At 36.1% G+C, this 25,036-nt stretch overlaps 2 protein-coding genes across 4 annotated transcripts in view; one reads left to right on the top strand and one right to left on the bottom strand.

Annotated features, from left to right (window-relative positions):
* Positions 1 to 2,531: 2,531 nt before the first annotated feature.
* LOC111058917 (AT-rich interactive domain-containing protein 4A-like) lies at positions 2,532 to 14,142 on the bottom strand. Of its 2 annotated transcripts, XM_039428883.1 has the most exons (8): positions 13,853 to 14,142; positions 10,824 to 10,944; positions 8,866 to 8,964; positions 8,317 to 8,587; positions 7,328 to 7,561; positions 5,411 to 5,881; positions 4,818 to 4,968; positions 2,638 to 2,720 (listed from the first exon to the last, which is right to left on the bottom strand). In XM_039428883.1, exons 1-8 carry the CDS (start codon positions 13,929 to 13,931, stop codon positions 2,677 to 2,679), a joined length of 1,470 nt encoding a protein of 489 aa, XP_039284817.1. In that variant the 5' UTR covers positions 13,932 to 14,142; the 3' UTR covers positions 2,638 to 2,676. The 2 variants fall into 2 exon arrangements, with proteins under 2 accessions (XP_039284818.1, XP_039284817.1); XM_039428884.1 differs by lacking the exon at positions 4,818 to 4,968 and having other exon boundaries at positions 2,532 to 2,720.
* Positions 14,143 to 18,503: 4,361 nt separating this feature from the next.
* The window catches only part of LOC111058918 (histone acetyltransferase KAT7), an 85,237-nt gene continuing 78,704 nt past the window's right edge, over positions 18,504 to 25,036 (top strand). For both annotated transcript variants that reach the window (XR_005571405.1, XM_039428881.1), the window contains exons 1-4: positions 18,504 to 18,861; positions 19,508 to 20,303; positions 22,492 to 22,776; positions 23,536 to 23,780. Coding sequence is in view for 1 of the 2 variants with exons in the window: in XM_039428881.1 (XP_039284815.1) it covers positions 18,844 to 18,861; positions 19,508 to 20,303; positions 22,492 to 22,776; positions 23,536 to 23,780 (1,344 nt within the window). In the remaining variant the exon portion in view is untranslated. The remainder of the gene's footprint in view (positions 18,862 to 19,507; positions 20,304 to 22,491; positions 22,777 to 23,535; positions 23,781 to 25,036) is intronic.

Below are 25,036 nucleotides of genomic sequence, written 5' to 3'. Positions count from 1 at the left end.
ATCTCCATTTTTACGCGATTTAGGTTTTGTTGGATGGGCAAAAGACGGACGGTTTAATTGAAAAAGATCCCCGGCCGATACATTTTAAGTTTGACGACTTAAGCTTGAAGACCCATCCGTTTTACCGTCCAGACGCAACGACTTACATGCTCCGACTTTTGCTTGAGCAAAAGACTGAAGCTAGACTTGAGCGTCTGGACCGGACTTAAAACGTAGAGCTCACTACGCTCGGTCAATAATTTATTCAAACAATTATTTTATCAACAAAAATAAATTATCCTTTATAAAATAAATTCCTGATTTTTAATATAAATAAAGAAAAAAAACATCTGCCACATTCAGGAAGTTATACAGGTTCAAGTATCCAAATTTTTTCGGCATTTTCTGTGAAAAAGTACAATTGCCTAATATTTCAAATACTTTTATCACGCTTACAAGTTTCACATTACAAAGTTTTTTTGGCAGTAACATTCCCTAATTTTCAATTGCCTGTAAGGCTCTAATCGTTTAGTTGAGTATTAGCAGCATAATTTCTGAATTATTCAAGAATTACTGATTATATCGACTTTAAAACGACTAGAATTCAAAGCTGGTTCTGTATCATTTCACAATTCGGTAGGTATATAATCATTCCTGACAATAAAAAATTGACGATAACACAATACACAGGGACAATACACAGGACAATAACACAGGGATATTACTTAAAAGAATCCTAGAGTATTTACCAGTACGCAATTGAACATAATATGTTTTACATCCGATTTTCGGATTGATTTAAAATGACTGCATATCATTGTCAAAAAAAAAACTTGAAGACAAGTGAAACTCGTAAGTTTTTAAAACAATGAACTCAGAGTAGTAGGTAATTACATATTTTACAGATAATACGGCAAAACTTACAAATAAACTATTGAGAATTTTCCGAAGTTACTTTTTCAGCTTGTTAGTCACATGCTATTTTACGGTGATGACTCTCACTATTGACCATTTAGCTGAGTTGATAAATAAATAGGAAAAGGCTAATAAAGTGCTATGTTTGGAGTGTGGCACTGTATGGTGCAGAAACTTGGACGCTGAGAAAGGAGAATAAGAGGAGGCTTGCGGCATTGGAAATGTGGATATGGAGAAGGATGGAGGGGATCAGTTGGAGGGATAAAGTTACAAACGAGAAGGTGTTGAGGAGGGTTGGGGAAAGAAGGAGTCTGCTGGATGTGATAAAAAGAAGAAAGAGGAGATGGCTGGGACATTGGATGAGACGGCAATGCTTGTTGGTGGATGCCATGGAGGGGACCATTCAGGGAAGAAGAGGAAGAGGGAGAAGAAGATACAAAATGTTGGACGACATCAAGGAGGGGATGAGCTACTATGCAACGAAGCGACTGGCAGAGAATAGAAGAGAGTGGAGGGCTGCTGCCATATAGAAGGACCTGCTTACGAGCAGAAAACTACAGACAGATAAATACAGTGAAACCTTGTTAAAACGGTTGGTTATATGTAACCATGATCATTGCGGATAAGCGAATTACCAGATAAACATCTTTTAACAATTTTGACAGAAAGCACCTTTCAATACAAGAGCGTATTGCGGTTGCGTTTTATTGATGAATACTTTTATAATACCTACATTAAAACATTGTTTTCATAAATTTTTCTCCAATAAAATTTGCACAACCTGCCGAAAACAGACAGCCAAACCACCAAAACAGCCGTGCTGTTCAGAATGTCGCAAACTGTACTTTTACTGCAACATTCTTAATTTTTGCACTCGGAACCATCGGAACATATATAAACGAGTACAGGATAAAAGAGGTTTCACAGTACCTAATGAAATCATCAATCATGCGGATAGATGAAATAAAAATTGGAGTTTTGGAAACGAGACAGAGCCGCCGAAAGCAATGGAATGGACAGGTAGAAGTTCTAATGACCCTTCAGCGGTCGCCTATTGTTATTAAATTTCGACATTTCCGCGGCCTATTGTGAAGGAGTCACAGATTTCATATTCCGAGTAATATATTGGTAGACCAGCCTGTTTACTTAAAAGCACTTTCAGCTGTAAACCAGTGGTAGCCTACAGTGATTGAATAAACACACACACACACACACACTACTATCGATAAGTACAAATTTAGTCAAACTAGGACCATTCATTTAGTGCACATGATGAGACTAAACACATTACACAGACATGTTCAATCTAATAGATTTTAAAAGATAAAAGAATCCTACGTTCAATAATTATTAAATTGTATGTAACACAACTTAGTCTGTATACAGCTTGTGCGCAAGTTCCATCAAATGAACCATTGGGAATAATACAGTTCCGATCACTGATTTAGATTCAATAATAACAATATTGTAGAGAATACAATTAAAAGATGTAAGGTGCAAAGTAATAGATAAGTTGGTGCTAGCTAAAAGTGCCTTCCAGAAACGAGAAGGGGTCAAGAATGAGAGTGATGAGGCAGAATCAGATGACAATAGAGTATGGTAGTCGAGAGTTGGAGGTGAACCTTTTTGAACCTTTATTGAACAATGCCCATAGTGGACAGGTAGCGCGGCCCCGTCTCCTTTCCATAACACAAGAATTGAATACCATACTAGATATGAGTTATAGAAGGAAAAATAGCTTACGGTAAATCTTCGTGACATGACTCGCATGAAATGAAACTTTCAAAAATTTCCTTCGCCGGAAACCTCGAGGGCAGCCAACATAACTAAAAAATAAACAATTATAATCAGATTAAAAGTTAAGTTGGCTTAAACAGTTATCAATAACCAGCAATACCAGTCACATAATTTATCAATATAAAGCAATTTCTTACCAGTGAATATAATCAAATATAAGTTAATGAGTAGATTCAACCACAGAATACAACAATGCTGTATTCTGTGATTCAACTTAGTCCAGGCAATGGTTTGGAGGGAAATGTTTGGTAGACCATTTTTGACCCACAGTTCTGTTTAGAGTAGTAAGGAGGTGGATGCATCAAAAGTACCCACTTCTATCCTATGTGCTAAGGGGGTGGGAGTAATTCAAAGGTACCAACCAATTTCTGGTTTCTCGCGAATACTCGAAAACATGTATTCTGACATAACTATTCTATACAAAATTGAAGCTCGCATGATTTCCTACAATAGTCATATCACAGCTTTTCTATGTATCTTATAGTAATTAGCACCGAGGGTAGGGGTGGGTCTTTTGATATGTTTACCTCCTTACAACCCTCAAAAATTGTCTCCCAAAATTTTCACTCTGTTGACTGGACTAACTTGAAAACATGTAATTCGAGCACAAAATTTGTTCATTGCTTTCGCAAAATTATTGCGTTCCACTACGTGTCGCGTGATAACTGTTTTGCTCGAGCAATAAAATCGCATTTTACGCTATTAATACTTGAATAGCTATTTCCCATATTTGATGATTCTGTTTTCATTACACAGAACCTGAAAAGAACTAGTCATTCTAGATCAATGGTTCTGGACTATCACACCTGAACACAGAGACAATAGTGGCACCCGCTAAAATGACAGGGCAGAACGCCATCACACAGGGACATTAAAGTGTCATTCACCAGTAATAATATCGAGTGACCTGGCTGGCTCAGGTCAGGTGTCAGAGTTTTCAGGTCGCAACTGATCAATTTCAGGGCCTCTGACATGACCTAACGACTGCTTTTTAGGCAGCCGGGAACGACGGCTTAACGTGTCCATCCGAAACACGGGAGTGGCCCGAGATAAATATCTTGCCCGGGCCGGGATTTGAACCCGGGCCTCTGAATCATAAAGCCAGCATCTGATCCACTCGACTACGGCCTCACCAGTAGAGTTTTCAGTACTTTCCAGTACAGTAGGTCTATCGGCTGGAAGTGGAGGTGGAACAAGAATATGAGTAGGCGTTGATACCTGACTATAGCGACAGTAACATAAATACCACTTATCTATTTCATTTCTGATTTGCATGGTATTGATTTATAATGTGAATATCTTCGAGACGGTTTGAGATTTCGATGTGTGGTTTTCGCCATTTATTTTGCCTTGTAATTCCGTATTGAAATCATGTATCGCATGACCACCTTCCTATTAAAAAAAACGAAGAAGGAGGACCAGATTTTTGAAGTCATAGTAAAGTAGTATTTTCAATTTCAGTAGGATCCCCAATCACACTTACCGTCAAATTACCTTTGTGTATGAGATATTAAGCCGTTCTCGGACTTTTCACCCACTCTGTATATTTGTCACGTGTGATATACAAATATGTGAACAATTCATAGAGTCTATATAAATATAACAACTGAAGCACATGTATATCAATTTTCTAGTTGATTAATTACCCTAGCGATACTCTTTTATTTATTAATGAGGGTGATGCCCACAAGAGCTCTAGGCTTGTGCGTGGTAATGAGTCGGACAATAATGAGAGATGAGTGGACCTACAGTTTTAAGTGGGTTTCGAACCAGTGGGAAGCAATTTTTCCAATTCATGAATCAGGCACATGATTCTCAACCTATCTAAGCGATAGCTTATCAGCGCAACCACCGAGTCAAACCATTTTACTTTTTTGATGGAATAAACTATGTTACATACTGGCCCATTCTCTTAGGAATAAATTGAAAATAATTGAAATGAGTTTGGTTAATTTTTTTTATTTTTTACGAATATTTTTAAGGTTTATTAGGCCTACTTGATAATCGCTTCAAATAACCCAACTAATTATTAACAATTTTATAATAGGCCTGACTTATGATGACATGAGGTGGTGGCAGGGATAGGTTGGAAAATGTTGGCAATATAGATTGATTGTTGAACTCACCGATATATAGTGCCTCACACGAACTGGCATTTTGTGTGAAAACATGATCTGGATGCGGCATGCGTTTTCTTCCTTTCATATGAACACAATACGTGATGATAATCCTATGATAAACTCCTCCTCCACACTTCCAAGTTGTGACGTCACATTCCTATTTGCCAATCAGGGAAGGGGATAGGTTGGGTGAATGAAATTTTATTATATTTCATTTTCTAATAATTTAGGAAATATTATTGAATGTAAAAATATTTTATGTTTCGGGCGGGTTCAATTTATCAGCTGTGGAAGGGGTGCTGTCTGTTATCGGCAATTAGGAGATAACAGACTCCAAGGTTGAAGCCTTCCCCTATTTTCAAATTTTATTGACTAATAGTGCTGATGTTTTTATTGGGAAATATGCCGTGACAACTAATACTCTACTTTCCTTTTTTTCTAAGGCATGACCAAATTACAGCTAATCATGACATTTTCAAGTGTCTAAATAAACAAATATTCTAATATTATTTCTTAATTATTCTATTCTAGTAATGTCTTGAAAACATAACGAAGTTTTCAAAACCTATTTTCAAATATACATTCAGGATAGCGCTTACCTTTCGTTGCTTATTCACGAAATGCCAGTCATCAATTACATAATTCATCATCTCTTCGGGTAATGTGAAAGGTTTTCGTCGAGGTGCTGAGAACATAGCTAGGTCTAATAGGCTAGGTGTAGAGTCATCATCGTCGTCGTCGTCGTCAGTCGCGTCTACGTCGATTGGATCATCAGTTTCTTGCCTGAGGGTTGCGCGGAACGTTTCTTGAGACTCTTCTGACGGAGAGGGATTCGAGTCGACCGAATGCCTCCTCTTCACAGGAGAAGCATCTGCTCCATCTTCGGAGGAACTTGCTTCACTTGCAGAGGCTCTTCTCCGCATTATTTTCGCTGGCACATCATCAGATTTTTGCAATTCCACGTCGCTCTCTCCGGAAGGAGGATTCTTTTCAACTTCGGCGTGACTGCTAGCAAGTTCTTCACGTTTTACGTCGCAATCCATTTCAGAATCCGAAATTCCAGATTCTATCTGGAAATGTTAAAACAAATAACAATTTAATGCAATATTATACAGTAGAATATAATATCTATGAGAAAAATCTGAGGCGTTTTATACAGAATCATGAAGCGTATTTCTGCTCAACAAATTTTCAACATTAATTGTGAGAAATCTAGAACGAAAATTGAAATTCGGACATTGAATTGCTTCAATTCAATATTTGATGAACATCAGAAAAAGTGTGAATGTCAAACCATTAACATTTTTTTTTAGAATCCGAGCCACACACAAAAAAAACTCAATCAATCAATCTCTATATTCACGACATACAATGTACATTGACTCGTACATAAATGCGTCATCTCATTAAAAATACTTTTAATTCTTAAACATAAACCAAGAAAGAAAGAAAGAAACACAACAAAAAAGATACAATACAATAACAAACAAGGTAGGTAATGTATCCCTAATTCCCCCGGTAATATTCTTCAAAACTATAAGTTTCTAACTCTATTAGGTACTTTTTCAACTCTATTTTGAATCTTGCCCTATCCGTTTCGCTTCTGATGCTACTCGGGAGGTACCTCATGAATTTCATTCCCATATATGCTGGACTTTGTTTAAAGTTTTCTCTCCTATGTTCAGTTATAATGAAATCATTAATGAAACTCTTCTCTCTCTTATTATCAAGATTTAGATAAAGGACGAGAAAGCATACTCGAAATTATATTTCAGATTCAGGTTAACACAATTTTCTTTTTCAAATATATAGAGAATTTTGCTTTATATGACACAAAAACAAAAATATGAGTAATCAATGATTTCAAAGTCAAATTATAAAATGAATATAACTGAATATCTGCTCAACTAAAACTCTGAAATTTTTTTTAAAAATCCAAAGTGAATAAAAAACTTTTCAACTCGTCATCAACAGTGATTTATCATTGTTAAGCTGGGTTTACACGCTCAAGCCATTTGCACAAACTGGCTTGCACAAGCCAAATAAAATTCTTCTGTTCACACGCTCAGTTCAGTTGATAACTGACAGTTGTTTCACGCTCAGTTGTGAAAATGGCTTGAGCAGTGTTTACACGCTCATTCCAATACTCCGCAAGCCGATTTTCTTTCAGAACAGAATTTGCTCAAGCCAGATTTTTTGGCTTGCGCAAACATCAAGCCACCGTTCACACGCAGCAATTCAACTGCGCAAATGGCTTGAGCGAGTAAACCCAGCTTTAGTGGAAGATATAAAATAACTACAGAATAATTTTAGAAAATATAAAGAGATTGTTTTTTGTGACATGAAGCCAAACATTCTCTCCGACAGAGCAGACTGAGGCAAAATAAAGGTTAGAATAAGAGAGAGAGAGAGAGAGAGAGAGAGAGAGATTAATTGATTATATGCCTTTATTAGGGCGGAGTTAGGGCTCCTGGTCCTCTCTGCCCCACAACCCTTAGAGAGAGAGAGACACTAACCTTAATTGTTATGTTTGCTGTTTCTAACTGTGGAGAAGAGATAGCAGGTTCCAATGACGATCTGCATGATGTCCGTTGCAAGTCTTTATCTGTTGATGTACCACCTTCAATAGGCCTACATTCATCTTCCACTTTGATATTAACAGAACATGACTGATCGCTGTCGGCATCGAATTCTTGTTTAATGTTCGTGATCAAGTTGGATACACAACTATTTTCATCATTGATCTTATCCTGGAAAATTGAACATTATTTTTGAAACATTTTTTAAAATTATTTATTAAAATGTTCATCTATTTTTGCAGTCAATGAAAGAATGGCTGTTTGGATTGTTACAGCTTGTGAGGAACTTGTGTTACCATATATCAGATTTTAGATTCTTATGTCATCCTGCTACGGGATGAACCTATTCATATTTTCAATTGTTGTGCTGGTTATGTATAATTTTATTACAAATTAACTTACTTTATTCATCTATTATAATTATTGTTTCATTTGTGTTTTTTATAGTACTTTTTCTTTTATTACCTATGTATTAAAACATCAACTTGTGTGTTTGGGAGTTTGCTAACAACCAATAAAATGTCTTAGAAGCTATGCTCTACATGCTATTGAAGCTATTAAAAAGATGTTCATTATAAGGAGTACATATTCTGAACCACTCATCCCACACACGAGGCTAGACAGACGATGAAGCACATCATCAGAAATTGCAATATACGTGCCTACCAAGGCGATTTACATGATTTTATAATGACCAGATTTTTCATTGACTATCTATGTATTTGTGTGCGTCTATATATGCCATACGCTAATAATAATAATAATAATCCCACACACAGAATTAGTCTAAATTGTTTTATGATTTCTCAATTTTATTCTATTTTAATTTTAATTGTTTTAATAATAAATTGATAATAAAATTAAAAACAGTTGACGAAGATAATAAACACAGGTAACTTTCTATTATAACATCGTAGTTAACTTACAGTGTGGCCTTCTCTCATTTCCAATTGTATTTGATTGACTGGAGTGGGCTCATCATCAGTCTTATTTTGCTCTGGTTTTGCTATTGGCTGCGAAATTTCTTCTCTTACTATTGGCTGCGAAATTTCTTCTTTTACTATTGGCTGCGAAATATCTCCTTTAATTGGATTAGAAGAGCCTGGAGCTTGGGAGCTGGAGTCGGAACTTTTCAATTCCTTCGAATCAGATTGTTTGGTTTCCGTACTGGTACCTCTCCTTCTAACCTTTCTTCTTCTGAAAAACCAAAAAAATATTATTGAAAATTTTGTTGTAGGCCAAATACATTAGGTTTTCTCCAGCATTCCTATCATTTTAATGATAACTCTACTCAATGCGTTAAGTTCCAACTTACAAATTTATCATAGTTATCAAATTTAACATGACCAACAGGAAATTCGGCCATCTTGGCATGATTATGAATAATGTATGAAATATTAGTTTTCTTATATCGTCCCAAACAAAAGGTGTATTTCTACTATTAACAACAAATGGGAATGATAAATCATACTTACTCCTTCCCTTTAGATTGAGCTCGTTCCAACTCCTGCTGTTTTTTTACGTTAACATCATTATATTTCAGTATTCTACTTTCTTCTACCCATTCGTCCCAACTGTAAGAGAAATTATAACAAATGTTAAATAAATGATCATGAAAAACAATTCATGATTGTAGAGGACTACACGAATCTGGATAAAACAATTTTGATTCAACTGAGAGAATATATAAATCTATTAATCCATTTTTATCATTACTTTTAAGGTTGATTATTATGCATAGGCAATGCATCAATTCTGGATTGAACAGGAATCAAATAGACTGATTTGATTGATTGGTTTGCTGCATTTATTTAAAACCCAGGAGGGCGAAGATAGGGCGCAGCCGGCCCTATCTTACATTTAACCTTCCATACAATTCTAATTTACAACTAAAAGGAATAATAAAACAGTAGTAGTCTAAATGATAAATTTAAAAAATAATAATTTCAATTGATGATTTAGTTAAATTTGATCGCTATTACCAAAAATCTCATCTGCTATGAACAGACTAAAAAAAATGAAATGATTTTTGTAGCTAAATGATGAGTTGCTCATTGAAAAATTAGTTAAATAGGCGTACATTTTGAGGAAGCATGACTATTATATATAATTATACATTCTCCTTGGATTCACGATAATTTTTCTTTTTTTTTTGAGCGTAGAATCAATCAATTTAATGATGTGATAGTATATGTCACATCGACAGTCATACATATTCATAGCCTATATTTGGACTATTGTATAAATTAGAATATAATCAGTTTTGAGATGTAGCTTTTGTCTTCCTCAAAGTTTTATGATTGTGAGTGGAATGTGAATAAAGTAAAAGATGCTTCCTGTGGGTTGGGGGTGCTTTGAGTCGAACATCTTACTAAAGAATGTGTTGAAAACCTAGATTCATCTACAGTATCCCTGCTTGTCGTAGGAGGCGACTAAAAGGGACCCCAAGGCAACTCCAGAAGTTGTCTTGCCTTCAAACCCACGGGATCTGTCCCATCAGGGCAGTTTCGGAGGGGCAAAAAGAAAAACCCAAGAGACCAGAGATGGGTGTAACTCAAGGCACAAATGTGGGTCAAGAGGCTGAGTCGATGGTAGCCGGGCGCCCTAAAGGCAGTTTGGCGTCCCCTGTCTCAGCGGAAGGACCTACAAAAAGACCAGGAGTGGAACTCACGTAGGTCACGAGTTTTGGGTGGAGTGACCAAAAAGGGGGGCCATTCAGGCAAAACTTCTTGGGAGAGGTGAGGCTTTTGACCTTGCGAAGTTTCGGAAGGGCAAAAAAAAACAAGAGACCAGAGATGGGTGAAACTCCAAGCACAAATGTGGGACAAGGCTGAGTCAAGGGTGGCCAGGCGCCCTGGATGGCCGCCCCTTCCTCAGCGGAAGGACCTTCAAAGAAGGCCAGGAGTAGAAATCACGTAGGTCACGAGGACTTATCAGTCTGAAGAGACTGCCAAGCATATCACACTGGATTGCGACAAGAAACCAGGTGATGAATGGGATGTTAGCATAGGGAAAAACTCCTGGTTCTTGTAAAGGACACAGGTATTGGTATGCCTAACTAACATACTACTTGGGAACACAATAAGCTTCGGTTGACGTGTAGGGTTAGTTGAACCTCTGGATCCTTGAATCCGTCCCTTCAAAAATAATAATAATTGATAATTAAAATATAAAAAAGCCTTATACCTTCTTCTTCATCCATCACCCACACTTGTGGGATCATTGGCGTCATTTCACAATGAAAGTCAAAAACAACAAAACACTAATTTATCAAGATGGCAGCGATCAAGATAAAGCACACAGCCTGAATAATTCTGCATTATTCTTAATCATGAGTTTTCTGAAATTTATATCTTTCAATAAAAGTTATTTCACACAATGAGTTAAACTCAATCGCTATGCATGCAAATATAGAGTGAGTCGAACTACTCACTTCTTGTTCCATCCCAAATAATGAATAAGATATTCGGGAGTGTTGTCCTCTTCACAAATCCTCACTTGCTGACATTTTGACTCATAAATCAAAGGTCCATGGTAGCAGAGTACCTTTTCCCCTAGAATATAAACCAATGTCATGGAATCTGGTGAGAATCTATGCTATAGGCTAATAGAATTGGTCTACTAGTTTACTCAATTGCATTGATTAAACAATTCTAGTGACTAGTGATTAAAACGATTCGCCTATCTAAGAATTCAAGTCACAATTTCAAAACTTCTAAATTTAGTCGGTTTAGTATTGCTACTAGCAGGCAACCCGTGCTCCTTAAGGATCTATTTACAACTTGACAAACTGAAAACTTTTCGTAATGAAATCTTGAAGAATTAAAAATAGGCCTATATCCATCCTTGGTTAATTAAGAATCTATAATAAAAATTTCAAGTTAATCAGTCCAGTAGTTCAGACGTGATGAAAACTTGACAAACTGAAAAATTGACGTAATGAAATCTTGAACAATTGAAAATAGGCCTATAACCGTCATCGGTTAATTAAGAGTTTGTATGTTACATTTCAAGTTAATATAATCAGTGCAGTAGTTCAGACGTGATGATACGTCAAACATAATTCTCCAGTACGTGTATAAGCGAGTTCTTTCTTTTATTATAGATTATAGTATAGATAGTATAGATGATGGATAGATAGATGATTTATATTTGAATGAGAATAACTTTTGAACGGGTTGAGATATCGATATGCGGTTTTCACCATTAATTTCTCTTGAGATTCAGTATCGAAATCATGTATCATATAACCGACCACCTTCTAATTTAAAAAAAAATAAGTTGGATTCAAAATGGCGGTTCCAAGATGGCAGACCAAAATTTTGATGCTACAGAAAATCAGTCATTTTTATTCGAATAGGATCCACAATCATACGTATCTTCCAGTTTCCCTTTAGAAAGAAATGTTCAGCTGCTTCAATACAATAACTGGAAGCATGACAAACTGAAAACTTGAAGTAAAGAAACCTTGAGATTAAGAATATGTATACAAATTTCAATTTAATCATTCAAACATGATGCGTCAAACATAATTTTCCTATCCCGTAATAAGCCAGTTCTTTCCTTTATTATAGTATAGATTAAAATTTTATTTTTATAACACCTGGTTAAAACTAATAAGCTATTCTATTTTGACTAAAATTGATAAAAATATTGTTTGTGAAGGTAAAACCCTTTGTTTAAGCCTTCTATATTGGTCAAGGATTAAATTGAAAATTATTTTTAATATAAAAGGATACAGTATTCTGCTTTTGCACTTCCATTTGAACACTTTAGCACTAAACTAATTCGTGTGGCTATAGATTATAATGAGATTCTATCTAAACTTTCATCATTGGTTAAATTAGAAGCATTGAAGTTTTAAAGTATAGGAAGTGCTGGATTTGAAGTGAGTTCCACTATAGGTGGTTGTAAAGAGGGTTCTTAGAAGAAAATATTTTGCCTATGTAATTATTTGGTTGTTGACTGGCAAATTTCAAGTACTTTTTTGTAATCAGTGTATCTACAACGTTAGATTTTACGTGTTCCATGTTGCTGTTCATGAAATTATATTATTAGTTTTCAGAATGATCTAATACCACTCGACTGGTACTTTTAAAGGGCACGCCACACCAAGCTCGCTACCGCGGCGGTAGCGAAGTTTTAAAAATCGCTAGCCATGTATTCAGGTTGATCGCGCCACACCGAGTTCGCTACCGCGGCGGTAGTACGGCGCACTACCACCTACGACCGCCTGCTAGGCGATTCAACAAAACTTCGCTGAGAGGTAGTACGGCGGACAAAGCGAGCTCAGTGTGGCGCGCTCAACCTGAATACATGGCAGGCAATTCGAAGAGGTAGCGCATGCGCACAGAGTGCGCATGCGCTACTAGACACTACTCTGAGACTACCGCTAGCGGACGTTTTTCGGTGTGGCGTGCTCAGCCGAGAAAACTACCACCAGCGGTACTAACTTCGGCGGTACTGGCGAGCTTGGTGTGGCGAGGCCTTAAAAGCCAAGAAACTTTCAATTATACGTCATTTTTTAAGCCAAGCGTTGAATTTGTTGAGCCAGTTGAAAATTGGCTTAGCCTACTCAAGCTAGCAAACTCAAACCAACCAAAAATATTTTTTGAATTTGTCCTGGAGTGTCTTTCTAGTAAGGTTAGATAGATGTAACATTGAGAGATGGTACATTATTAGGATGAAAAAAGTTTATCATATTTCTTCTCAATATGGCTAGTAAATCACTTACACGACAAAAAAGTTAGTCAAGAATAAGTCTAGTCTGAATGAAAAAATTGTGAATAGCCTACATAAAATAAATATAGACTACTATTTTTATTTGGGTCGGAAACAATCACTGAAAATGTGATTAGCCTATACTGACTTTCATAATAGCCTATTCTCGAAAAACATGTAAATCAACCAAGTGTATAACACCTAAAGTTACCTATCATTGTATCATTGACATAATTTAATAGCTAAGTTATCATTTGAATCATTTCAATCAAGGATATATTTTATAATAAAGACATTTGAATCATTACGCATTCATTGAAAATAGTTATGCAAACATTAAATTTATTTTCTAGGTAATTTAATAAAATAATATTATTTATTTTTAGGCGTTGCAAAAGTTGCATTTCACTGCATTGCCAACATATATTTAAGCTTTTTGTTTTTTTTTCATAAAAGAAAAAATTGATTCAATCGTTTAATCTTTCCTACAGAATTGAACATGAGAAAATCTTAAAACAATTTGAACAGCCAAAACTAAAAGCTTGAATGCTGCATCAAAATATTCTTTAAAAGTAACATGTTTGGAATAGCTTATTTAGCAATGTGCTGTTGTAACTTGTAGATTATTGTCATGCTTTATCAGTATTGGAAAGAATACATAGCTAAGAAGCGAGAATTCATAATAGAATAATATCTTTAAATAAACTTAGCTTAAATTATTGAACTAGATTACTAGATTACCGGCTTCAAACTTGTATTTCAAGTTGATTGGACGTGTATTGGATTGATTATCTATCTCTTCTGGAGCTGCCATCTTCATAAGAATAACTAAAATAGTAAATACTCAACAAATAAAAACATTACTTATTTGAAATAACCGTATTAATTACCACTATCTGGAATTTGAATAAGCACTAAAATTTTTGGTTATAGGTAGCAATTCTCGGCCATTCGCGCGTTGGCCCTTTCACTTTCAGTTTAGTTTCAGCCAGCGATCCATCGTTTCTCGTTGTTGCTGCTTGACTCCAAGCTACAAGGGTACCAACTACCAAAACTATAGACATTGAAACTGCGTTTCAATTTATGCCGTAGAAATATACTAACTGTGTGATAGATTCATTCTGCGTCTTAAAGGTTTACCAAATAGTAATGTTGTCGAAGTTATATCCATTGCTTTGAGATTCATGTAATTAAGTCAGCATTTGACTGACATTGGTTAAGTTATTGAAAATGGATGTTCATGACATGATAATATATTTATTTATTTATTATAATTGAAAATTACCAATACTGTATGTTCTATATACTTTTTGATACACTCATGCCATTTTTCAGGTTTTGACGTGAGAACGTCTTATAAATTGGTTTGCCGGGTGACACTTCAAGAAACTGCGTTACGCTCCGCGTTATGCGCTCACAATGAGAGCGAGTGAGAGCGTTCGTTTAGGTTCACGGTCGTTTGGAAAGAGCATGAATAGGAGCAGTGGCGAGCAACACAGCAGCATCCCGAAGGCATTCACCTAGAGAGAGAGAGTGAAACGGAGCAGTCAACCTGCGCAGGCGCCGCAAGCAATCTCCTGCGACTGCGACTACTTCCCAGGCTGGCAACAATGAGAGTGAGTGAGAGGCACGCGTCCCTTCCACTCAGGCATGGTTAGCCCGCCTAAGAGCGAGAGAGACATACATAAAAAGTGAAAGGCACGCGTCCCTTCCACTCGAGCACAGTTATTTATTAATTATTTTTTTATTGCATCCCAAACATCTGAATAATCAGACTGGGGATAAGTCAAAAAGAGCAACCTAAAGGAGGTTCTCAACACATATCATGATACATTAAAATACTGTAATTATACAATAGTCACATGAAATATTAATAAATATATATATATATATACAGTATAGCTATATATATATATACACTATAGCAGTAATATATATAGTACAGTTAGCCCGCCTAAGAGAGAGAGAGAGACAGAGTGAGAGAGAGTAAGAGAGATAGGCATACATACCGGCTCATGTCTTACACTTCTATTTCGCTTAGGCGCCTGCATACATCAAGTTTACATGTTGCCAGTTATAAAACGATTGTGTATTTCTAATATGAAATTCAGTTCGAGATTCTTTGTATAAATTAATGTTTTTTTTTAATATAATTCTTTGTATAAATAAATGTTTTAAATTGTTACTATTATTTCATCCTTCTTCCAACTATACGAATGAATATTCACATTAAAATTATTTTACCACTCAAAGTTGTTGTCATGTGAAACTTTCGCTCATATACCGACTTTACAGGCAACCATGTTTTCTCAAGTTTTTGAAGTCAAAATAAAATAATTTATTCAAAATAAAACTAGTAATTCATATTTAACTAGTAGTTCTGTGAACAGTAGACCTCTCACAGTTTTCTCAGCCACAAGTTAGTATCCGAAGACTGAAGACACCTGTTCTATAGTGAGTCCACATTATGACAGTATTTGATCAACTTTGGTTTTGCTATCCTTGTCTATCATTTGACAAATCCGGTGGTACTATCCTTTTCTAGGTCCACAACAATGCCAATTATGTTTTTGACAGTGTAGAAATATAATTAATTAATGCAGAGAATCGGCATCGCTATTCTCCTATCTTCTATCTACTGCCATTATAACGTGGACCTCACTATAGTCAAGGTTCTAGTTGATTCAGTTGAATCACAATAAATTCACAGTTGAATCACAATTTCTCCAAGATCAAAAACTCACTTATGCCAATAAACTCAGTTCTCGTTTGAATTTGTATTCAATATGATAATTTATACAGTTCCGTGATAATTTTTCCATCTGATGAAAATTATTTCTCAACAAATTTAAAAAAAAAAATTCATTCAAGTCAAGAATATTATAATTTTTTCAGCATTATTTAATTCATTTTATTTTCAATCACCTATTAAATTTGTTTTTCGAATATGAGAATATTGATACTGATGGGCACACATCATAAAAAATATTTAAACCCTATACCTTATAGAAATAGACACAGCCAGACATCTGTGTAATGCATGTAATGAATAATTCACTTGTCAGCTTATTGATTATGAGTTATCCCATAGTCTGATTAATCCTATCTTCAAAATAGATGATAAATCCTATATAGTGATATCACAGTATGGAGGAATATTCCTTTTCTTTTCATATTATCCTCAAAATGCAAAATTTCAAAAAACCTTGTATATACATCAACACACAGTTGAAAAAGTAATATTCCTGCCAAATCTCATCGAATTCTATCAATGCGTTTGGCCGTAATCATGTTACATACAAACAGATGAAAGAAAATCCGAGTTAAAACATAGAGATCTCACTAAGTTGATCTAAATTTTATAATTTGTTTAATTATTAAACAGTTTGCATTAGAAACTATCCTCCATAGAAGACAATGGCAAGGCAGAAAAAGGGCAACACTGTTATCCAATCATTTTTACTTACTTTATTGACCGAGCGAGGTGAGGTCTAAGATTCATGTTGACAGTTTTGCATTTCTCTTTATGTTTATATGTTCCACATTAACGGCGAAAAGCGGCAATAGATTTTCATGAAATTTGACATGCATGTTTTTTAATTTTGCATTTTAAGGGTAATACAAAAGGATAAGGTGTCTCCTTTGAATGCCAATATTACCATAAAATAAGACTATAGAATTATTCACCATAAATCAGCTGTCGAGTGGATTATTAATTGCATTCAATATCTCAATGTAATTTGGTAAAAAATCAGCTGCTGTGTGGACTATCAATTGCATGCCTCTTTGAATGCAATTTTTATGCACTATTGATTACATGCAACCATGTAATAACACATGCAATTAATAACTGAAAGTAACATAGTTTTTTCCAATGTACCTAGAATGTATTCTAGGTAAATTGACAGATTGAATTAAATTTGACAGATGACTGAATGATAAGTCATAACAATTTTTTCTCATGTTCTTTCAATCTTATTTTTATATCCTGAAAAAGGAGGAAGAAGTGAGTCAATTTTTTCATCCCAACAAACTTGACCTGTAAAATGGTTCGAAGAATACCTATTCAAAATTTGAAGCTGATTGACCAATTCTTTCTAAAGTTACTGTCAAACATACAAACCGATGGACAACGATTTTGGCCTTCAGTAAGTCAAAAATCATCATCATATCCCCTCTCTGAATATGCCACTGGAAGTGTTCAGCTCTAATATTATTATTATTTAAAATATGAATATGTTTGATATTAAATTATCAATATTATGTTACTCACAATTTTGACGTGACAACGTCTTATAAATTGGTTTGCCGGGAGACACTTCAAGAAACTGCGTTACATTCCCACGTTATGCGCTCACAATGAGAGCGAGTGAGAGCGTTCGTTTCGGTTCACGGTCGTCTGGAAAGAGCACGAATAGGAGCAGTGGCGAGCAACGCTGGCAGCAGCAGCCAGCAATCCGAAGGCATTCACCTGGAGAGAGAGTGAAACGGAGCAGTCAACCTGCGCAGGCGTCGCAAGCAATCTCCTACGACTGCGCCGCTACTTCAAAATGTCAAGTCAATGGTTGTCTCTCTCGCTCTTAGGCGGGCGCGGGCTAACCATGCCCGAGTGGAAGGGACGCGTGCCTCTCACTCACTCTCATTGTGAGTTATTATTTCATCCTTCTTCCTACTATACGAATGAATATTCACATAAAATTATTTTACCACTCAAAGTCGTTGTCACGTAAAACTTTTGCCCGTATACCGACTTTACAGGCAACCATGCAATTTTTTTATTTTACATTTTCAGTAGCCTTGATCATATTTACTCATGTTTTATACATTTTTGAAAATATTGTGTCAGATATGTTTTAGTGGGTAGTTTCAGGATTTTTATTATTTTTTCTTTCGCGCCCTCAATAATTTGGTGCTCTGGGCAAATGTCCAATCATTTATAGCTGACTTCTCATTTTTTAGGATCCTCCAGGTAAGGGGGGATAGAATGCCAGTATGACTGGAGTGTCGCATGAATTCTCGGCAAAATTGGGAATATGTGGAACTCAAAATATGTTGACTGGTGGAGTTCCAAATAATAACGTGCATAGATGTTTTGAGTTCCGGATATTTCCAATACCGCGGTCCCTGACTGGTCGTACGATTTGAATAGACGTATAATTTCACAAACAATAATGTTCAGTCAACTTTTATGACGTAGAGTCAGCATTTCCAATAAGTATTTTCAAGATATGATGCGCTCAAAAAATATCTTCTTGAAAATATTATAATAATTATTTTCCTCCTAAATCAATCACGTTTATTATTCTCTTTTATTTAAAAAATATTAATTTTTTGAATGAGTTTGTAAATTGAAAATAAATAGTAGTCTATTGTATCTTTGGTTCTATCTTCATTTCTTCAAGTCTTGTTTGTTGATTCAGTGCAGCTGTTTGAATTGGGAAGCTGTCTGTAATTTTGTGTCATTCTCAAATAATTATTCTATTTTAAAAGCAAAATCTTTCTTTTGGAAAAAAATATTTATTGTGCGAAGTATTCTTCTAAAGAATTTGTATCGACACTGATACAACTTTTATAATATTATATTCGTAATAACCCTGTATGGCTATCAAAACGTTTTTAGAGTTCAGTTCAGAGTATGGAATCTTGAGCTTAAATCTCATTACGCTATAATATATTTCCAGAATTACTCATCTTAAATCCTCTTTTTCTTGTTATTGAGTTTTTTCATAGCAATGACTTCAAAGAAAAAAGTAAGTACTTAGAATTGTATCTTAAATACATTTATTTTAAGCTTCTATCTGTTGTAAACATAACCTAACAATATGCGATTCTTTTACAGATTTTGGTGACGCTACTAATGTTTAATTTATTGATGAATGCTATTGCATTTCTATGTTTGTTCAATGACCAATAAAAAATATTATTCATTTTCTTAGTTACTTAGCCAATCTTGATCTCTGAATGTCCAATTCCTAAGCGACGACGACTATTAATATTGGTGCTCGACTCCACACCACTTGTTGTACTAACTATTTGCTCCCAGTCGTTGTTATAAGTTGACTGTATAAATATGAGAAAACAAATTGCAGAGCAATTAATTCTCTTCCCTTTAGACACTGCATATAATTACAAAATTTACAGAGACAACTTTAATTAGCTTATCTTTGAACACCACTGACTTCACACATGATCAGCTGGCTCAGATCTCCGAATAGGCTGACATGAAATAATCATCTTACCATGTATTAAAGCTGTTAATATGTAGCCTACAGCCTGTGAACAGTCAATGATTCAAGTTTGATAAAAAGAGATCGAAAAGATTGTCTGGGACATTCATACTGTTTGTGTTTTGTCAAGTGAATTAAGTATCTAATTTGTTGATGGATTGTGTTATAGGAAGCAGCAGCAGCTGCGGCGGCATCCAGCTCAGACTCGTCATCAAGCAATACATCGTCATCATCATCGACGTCGTCGACATCATCCGGATCCGACTCGAGTTCATCCGACTCTGACAATTCATCAACAAGCGCCAACAAGAGTGCAGCCGTCTCCACCGACTCAGATTCAAAGAAAAAGACAGCCCCGGCTAAGAAGAAAGTCAATCCACCCCCCGCAAACAAGACTAAAACAGAAACTAAGAATGAACCAGTCGCTTCCAGTGAAGTGGTACCACCGCAAAAGAACGTCAAGGAGAAAGTGGTGCCGAAAAGCAAGCAGATAGCTCAACAGAAAGTATCTGCCGTTTATTCGTCAGAATCAGATGATGGTAATGCAAACACAAAGACTAATACTAAACGCAAATCTCCGACCAAACCGAAAGCATCAGCTACAGTAACACCTGTCACGAAAACTGCCAGACCTGCTCCCAGAGTTCTAGCCAAAAAGCCTGTGGCGGTCGTCAAATCAAACACTAAGGCCTCCAATGTGAAGGATACAAAGTCCAAGATTGAAGCGCAGAAAAAGTCGAAGACCAAGAGTATTTTCAGCCCGGACAACAGTAGTGAAAGTGACGGCCACAACGCTACTCCACCTCCGCCCAAGTTGACTGCCATGAAGACGGTGGCAACTAGCAAGGCGGCCGCAGCTATCAAGGCCAAGCCCAAGGGCAAGAAGGAATCCATGTCCACTTCCGACAAGTCCAGGGCCAGTTCCGTCTCATCCAACTCTTCTCAAGGCAGTGGTGCATCTTCAGGTAGGCTTCATTTATTCTAAACATTTTCCTACCTCAAATTCGTTACTTTAATGCCTAGTCTACAGGTTGGCTCAGTTGCTGACCCAGTGGCTTACCTAGTTGCTGTCCAAGCTGGTAAATTTGGCCGCGTTGGTCATGCCATCCACACTGCAATGTGCCCAGTGACTAATCAAGGCCAGCGGTAGCGAGCGAAACATCCATGATAGAAACTGCCTGTTCAAACTATCCAACTCAACTTCCGAAAATCGTAACTAAAAGGAACACAAAAATATATAAAAAAGGAACGCAATAACAATTAATAATAAATCGGCTTAGAGCAACCCAATTACACAGAAAAAAAACAGCAGAGCAGGCGACAAAATAGGAAACAGAAAGCATTGGTTGACAAGAGTGAGGATGGGTGGTTTGACAGCGCTCGCCGTTACTGACCTTCATTGGCCTTCGCTCGACAAAAATCGGAGCGATGGCCAACAAAGGCCAATAAAGGCGAGCGCTGACCAACTACACTCTGGCGCTCGTCGTAATTTTTATGCATTGAACCAGAGTGTGGATGCGGCATAAGAGGTGCTCGGCAAAGGACAAGCATTTATCACAATAAGTACAGGATGACACAGAATAACGGGAACTTTTAAAAACGCCATGAAACATCAGTGGGAAGGGCAAAAATGATTTTATTCAAAGTAATATAAAGTTCAAGACTTGCCATTTGAGAATTATTAATAACATCTATCACTATTTGACAATTACTTCTTTAAGATGGCTTCCTCCTGAACCAATACACTCTTGACATCTGTGTTGACGATTCCTCATTGATCGCTGCAACATCTCATCTGGGATATTACGGATTTAATTTTGAATTGTTTTATTTTTTAATTAATTCAAGATTATTGATGAAATTGTGAGCGAAATCCACTCTGCAAGGCATTCAATGGCAACTGTGCGAATGAGTATTGTTTAGTAACCGTGTAATATCACGATTAGGTTGGGTTTCCTGGTTCCATGATCTGTCCACCTGCGATTTTCTGTTTGTGGAGCTATCTCAAATCAAATGTTTTCACAATTTTACCAATAACTGTGGTTGAATCATAACAGACAATTCAAAATTAAATTGACAATATCCAAGCTGAAATGTTGCAGCAATCGTTCAGGAATCTCAACACAGATTTCAAGAGTGTATTCGTTCAGGAGGAAGCCATCTTAAAGAATTAATTGTCAAAAAGTGATAGATGTTATTAATAATTCTCAAATGGCAAGTCTTGAACTTTACATCATTCTGAATAAAATCATTTTTGCCCTTCCCACTAATGTTTTATGTCGTTTTTAAAAGTTACCGTTATTCTGTGTCACCCTGTACAATCACTTGCGAAAAGGATCAACAGGCTCAAGCCCAAAACTATTCTCATTCCAGTTTATACAACATACAGTCTAAAACTGCTACAGTAGAAATTAATAATCTCTGATAGACGGTGTTAGGTCTTGAAAGTACTCTCTCTAGCATTGAAAAACTAAGTAAAATATATTCATCATGGAACTATTTTCTTCAACATCGATCATAACAGTGTTCAATTTAATAAGTAATTACATTATATGATAATTTATATGTGGCAGTAACGAAAAAATACGAAAACTTTCAGTAGATATAGATTACTTTCCAAAATACATTTTTTTAACCAAACCTATGTCAGGTCTTTTATTTAAAGAGTTTTTGAATTGCAATGCATTTTCAATTTTAATAATTCAACTCATTTTGAATTCAATGCATTTTCATGAATAAAATTTGGCTGATCTTGGCCAAATGATCATTCTCCTGCTCTGGTTAATGCTTAAGTTAGTACTCCAATATCAATGATTTAACTTCATTGAATTGAAGAGTGTTATTATGATGAATAGGGTTAGTGAATAAAATTTGATGTTGTTACCACAACTGATAATTACAATAACGAATTCACAAACACGTCTCATTGTAGTGAGTTTTGATATTGTAAAACTCATTGCTTAGTATAGTTTGTAAATATTGTTATTGATGGTTTGAAGATATATCCATAGTTGCCTAGGTATTTTTCTTTCGTTCTTTCTCATCAGCACAACCCTCCATAAAGCTTGGTTTTGTATTTTATTAGAAATTTGTATTTTGATTCAATTTGTGTTGAGTAAAATTATTAATTGATAGATTGATTGATATTTGCAGGCAGCAGTTCGGATTCGGACTCGAGTGGGGGCGAATCGGCGACCACCAGCCGAGTGAAAACAGCGTCGTCGCCGGCGAAGAGTCGCTGTGTAGGCCGGCCGAGAAAGACGCCGCCTGCAGCTGCCTCCGCCTCCGCTGCCTCCGCCCCCGATCAAGGAAGCGGTAGCGAGCCACCAGTAGCCGCCTCCGCCATTCTGACGCGCAAGCTGACGCGCTCGGTCAGCGCACGCGGCAGAAGCAAACATCTCACCGGTCGAACTGCCAGTGATTCCGAGTCTGAAGCAGGTAACAACTGTTGCTCAGCTTCCTACAATAAGTGAGGTCCACGTTATTAAAGTTATAACAAAAGTTTTATTATTAATCTATCTAAATGTAAAATTGTTTTTTAATATATTTTCAGATTGATGATTTGGTGTAGAAATTGAAATGGACATAACCTATACATATTATTATTTGGACGATTTGAAACTAAATTAGTCTAGTTGAATAATATGGAGAAGTTTTGGGCAATAGCCTGTTTTTTCTTTTCCGATCTTGTATTGCTTCTGCTAATCTAATAAATAAATAAATAATGACAGTATTTAATTAACATTGGTGTCGCTACCCTTACCTATCATTCAACAAAGCAGATAGCGCTATCCTTTTTTAGCTCCGCAACGTTGCCAGATCGTCTTTCAACGATGTAGACATATGATTAATTAACAAAATCTTCAATCTCAATCATGAACATTAATTATTCAATCATTGAAAAATATTTCTTGACCAATAAAATATAAATTGATGGAACAGTAAATATAATTGATCAATTTTTGGAACAGTTTTGTTACTCGTCGCCAGCACACAAACCAATAAGGTTTTGCTAGTAAAGCCGATTAATTTCAAGAAATTTAACATATATTTCTTATTGTTTATAATTTTTAAGCGAATTATTTTATGTTATGTATTGTTCTTGTATGAATTTCTGAAAATACTTGAATAAATTTATCATATAAGTTTATCAAAAGTAGTGGTTTTCAGTTTGATTGGAATGTTTTGTGATGACAGAATCAAAGTCTACGTTGACCAAGTCGCCGGTGAAGAAGGGGGCAGGCCCCAAGGGGCCGGCGTCGCAGCGCAAGCCGAAAGGGGCACGAGGCTCGGCCGAGTCTGGCCAATCGCTGCTCAACGAGGTACGCAAGTGTCCCGTCGATGGTTGCGATTCGTCCGGCCATCTCTGCGGCAAACTCGACAAGCACTTCACCATTGAGGCGTGTCCCGTCTACCATAATCGAACGCCTCAGGCTTGTAAAGTAAGATCAGATCATCCGTTACTTTAATAATAATTATAATAAGTTATATTTGTATTATTTACAAATATTAATAGCATTCATAATTTATTTTATAAGTAATATATTCTTCACTATGTAAATATGGATTCATTCATTCATATTGGCATAGAGGCACTGCACTGTAACGAAACTGTTTCCTCAGCCAAAGCTTTGTCTTCAATAACCGAAATAATCAGTTCCCTCACTCACATCCCTCACGTCTAATAGTAGTTAAACCTACATGTAACTTGATCCAGGATTTATTATAAGGCTACAACTTACTTATTATAATTGTGATGCAGAATCCACACTCTTGCCAAGTGCGTGCAAATGACGACGAGCGCGAGAGTGTGGATTGCACCAGGCATATGCTACTAAGTGCCACTACGTCACATATAGCCTACTATGTCACCGCTCGCCTTCACTCCGCTCGTATGATGTATAATAATAATAATCATCATTCTTTATTGTCATGAGACAATATTGTTTCATAAAAATTAATATTGTTTCTGAATGATTAAATAAATAAATGAGTATTTTGACAAATACATGGGCATCGTCAGGTACATACAAAAATATCAAAAAACAATACGATAGTTATAAAATTGTAATATTACAGCTATTTTAAGCGGAAGAAACAACAGCATGCCACTTGGCAAGTGGCTTGGCGAGAGTGTGTCGCTGGAATCAGAGGCATCATGAACAGTTAATGATCCCTGGCCTTCCCCTACATGCGATCGATCACTGATGTTTTATGTGGTGGAGATGGGGAACTCGGCAGTTCTTTTATCGCCTGGAAGACCGATGTTTCTATTCTATACTTTTTATGGATAGTGTTCACGGTGTATAAATATTTTTGGATTGAAAATGTTGTGAGAATCTAGAAGACAACCTCATTTTGACTTTCAATGTGACCTAAATTTGGGAGAGAAATAGTACAAGGTATTCTTAGTTTTTCTCTCTCGATCTGTGCTTCATTATAAAAAAGAATAAAGAACGAAGGAATGATATGTGCGAGTGAGAGTCTTTCCACTGTTCTCTTACAGCGTTTGAGTGGCCAGGGATCGTCGTGAACTATTCACGACTCCTGTACAAGTGGATCAACTGTTTACATGAATTGGAAGAGGAATAGATTTGTTGTTTTTGCTCCAAAACAACTGCACTTCTTTAAAGTTATTCTACATGATTGATTAAATAAAAAATAATAATAATGACATCGCGATTAAACTCAATTTTTT

Source organism: Nilaparvata lugens, chromosome 5, assembly GCF_014356525.2.
Source record: "Nilaparvata lugens isolate BPH chromosome 5, ASM1435652v1, whole genome shotgun sequence".
Lineage (NCBI taxonomy): Eukaryota > Metazoa > Arthropoda > Insecta > Hemiptera > Delphacidae > Nilaparvata > Nilaparvata lugens.
This window is presented reverse-complemented; position numbering and strand designations above follow the sequence as displayed.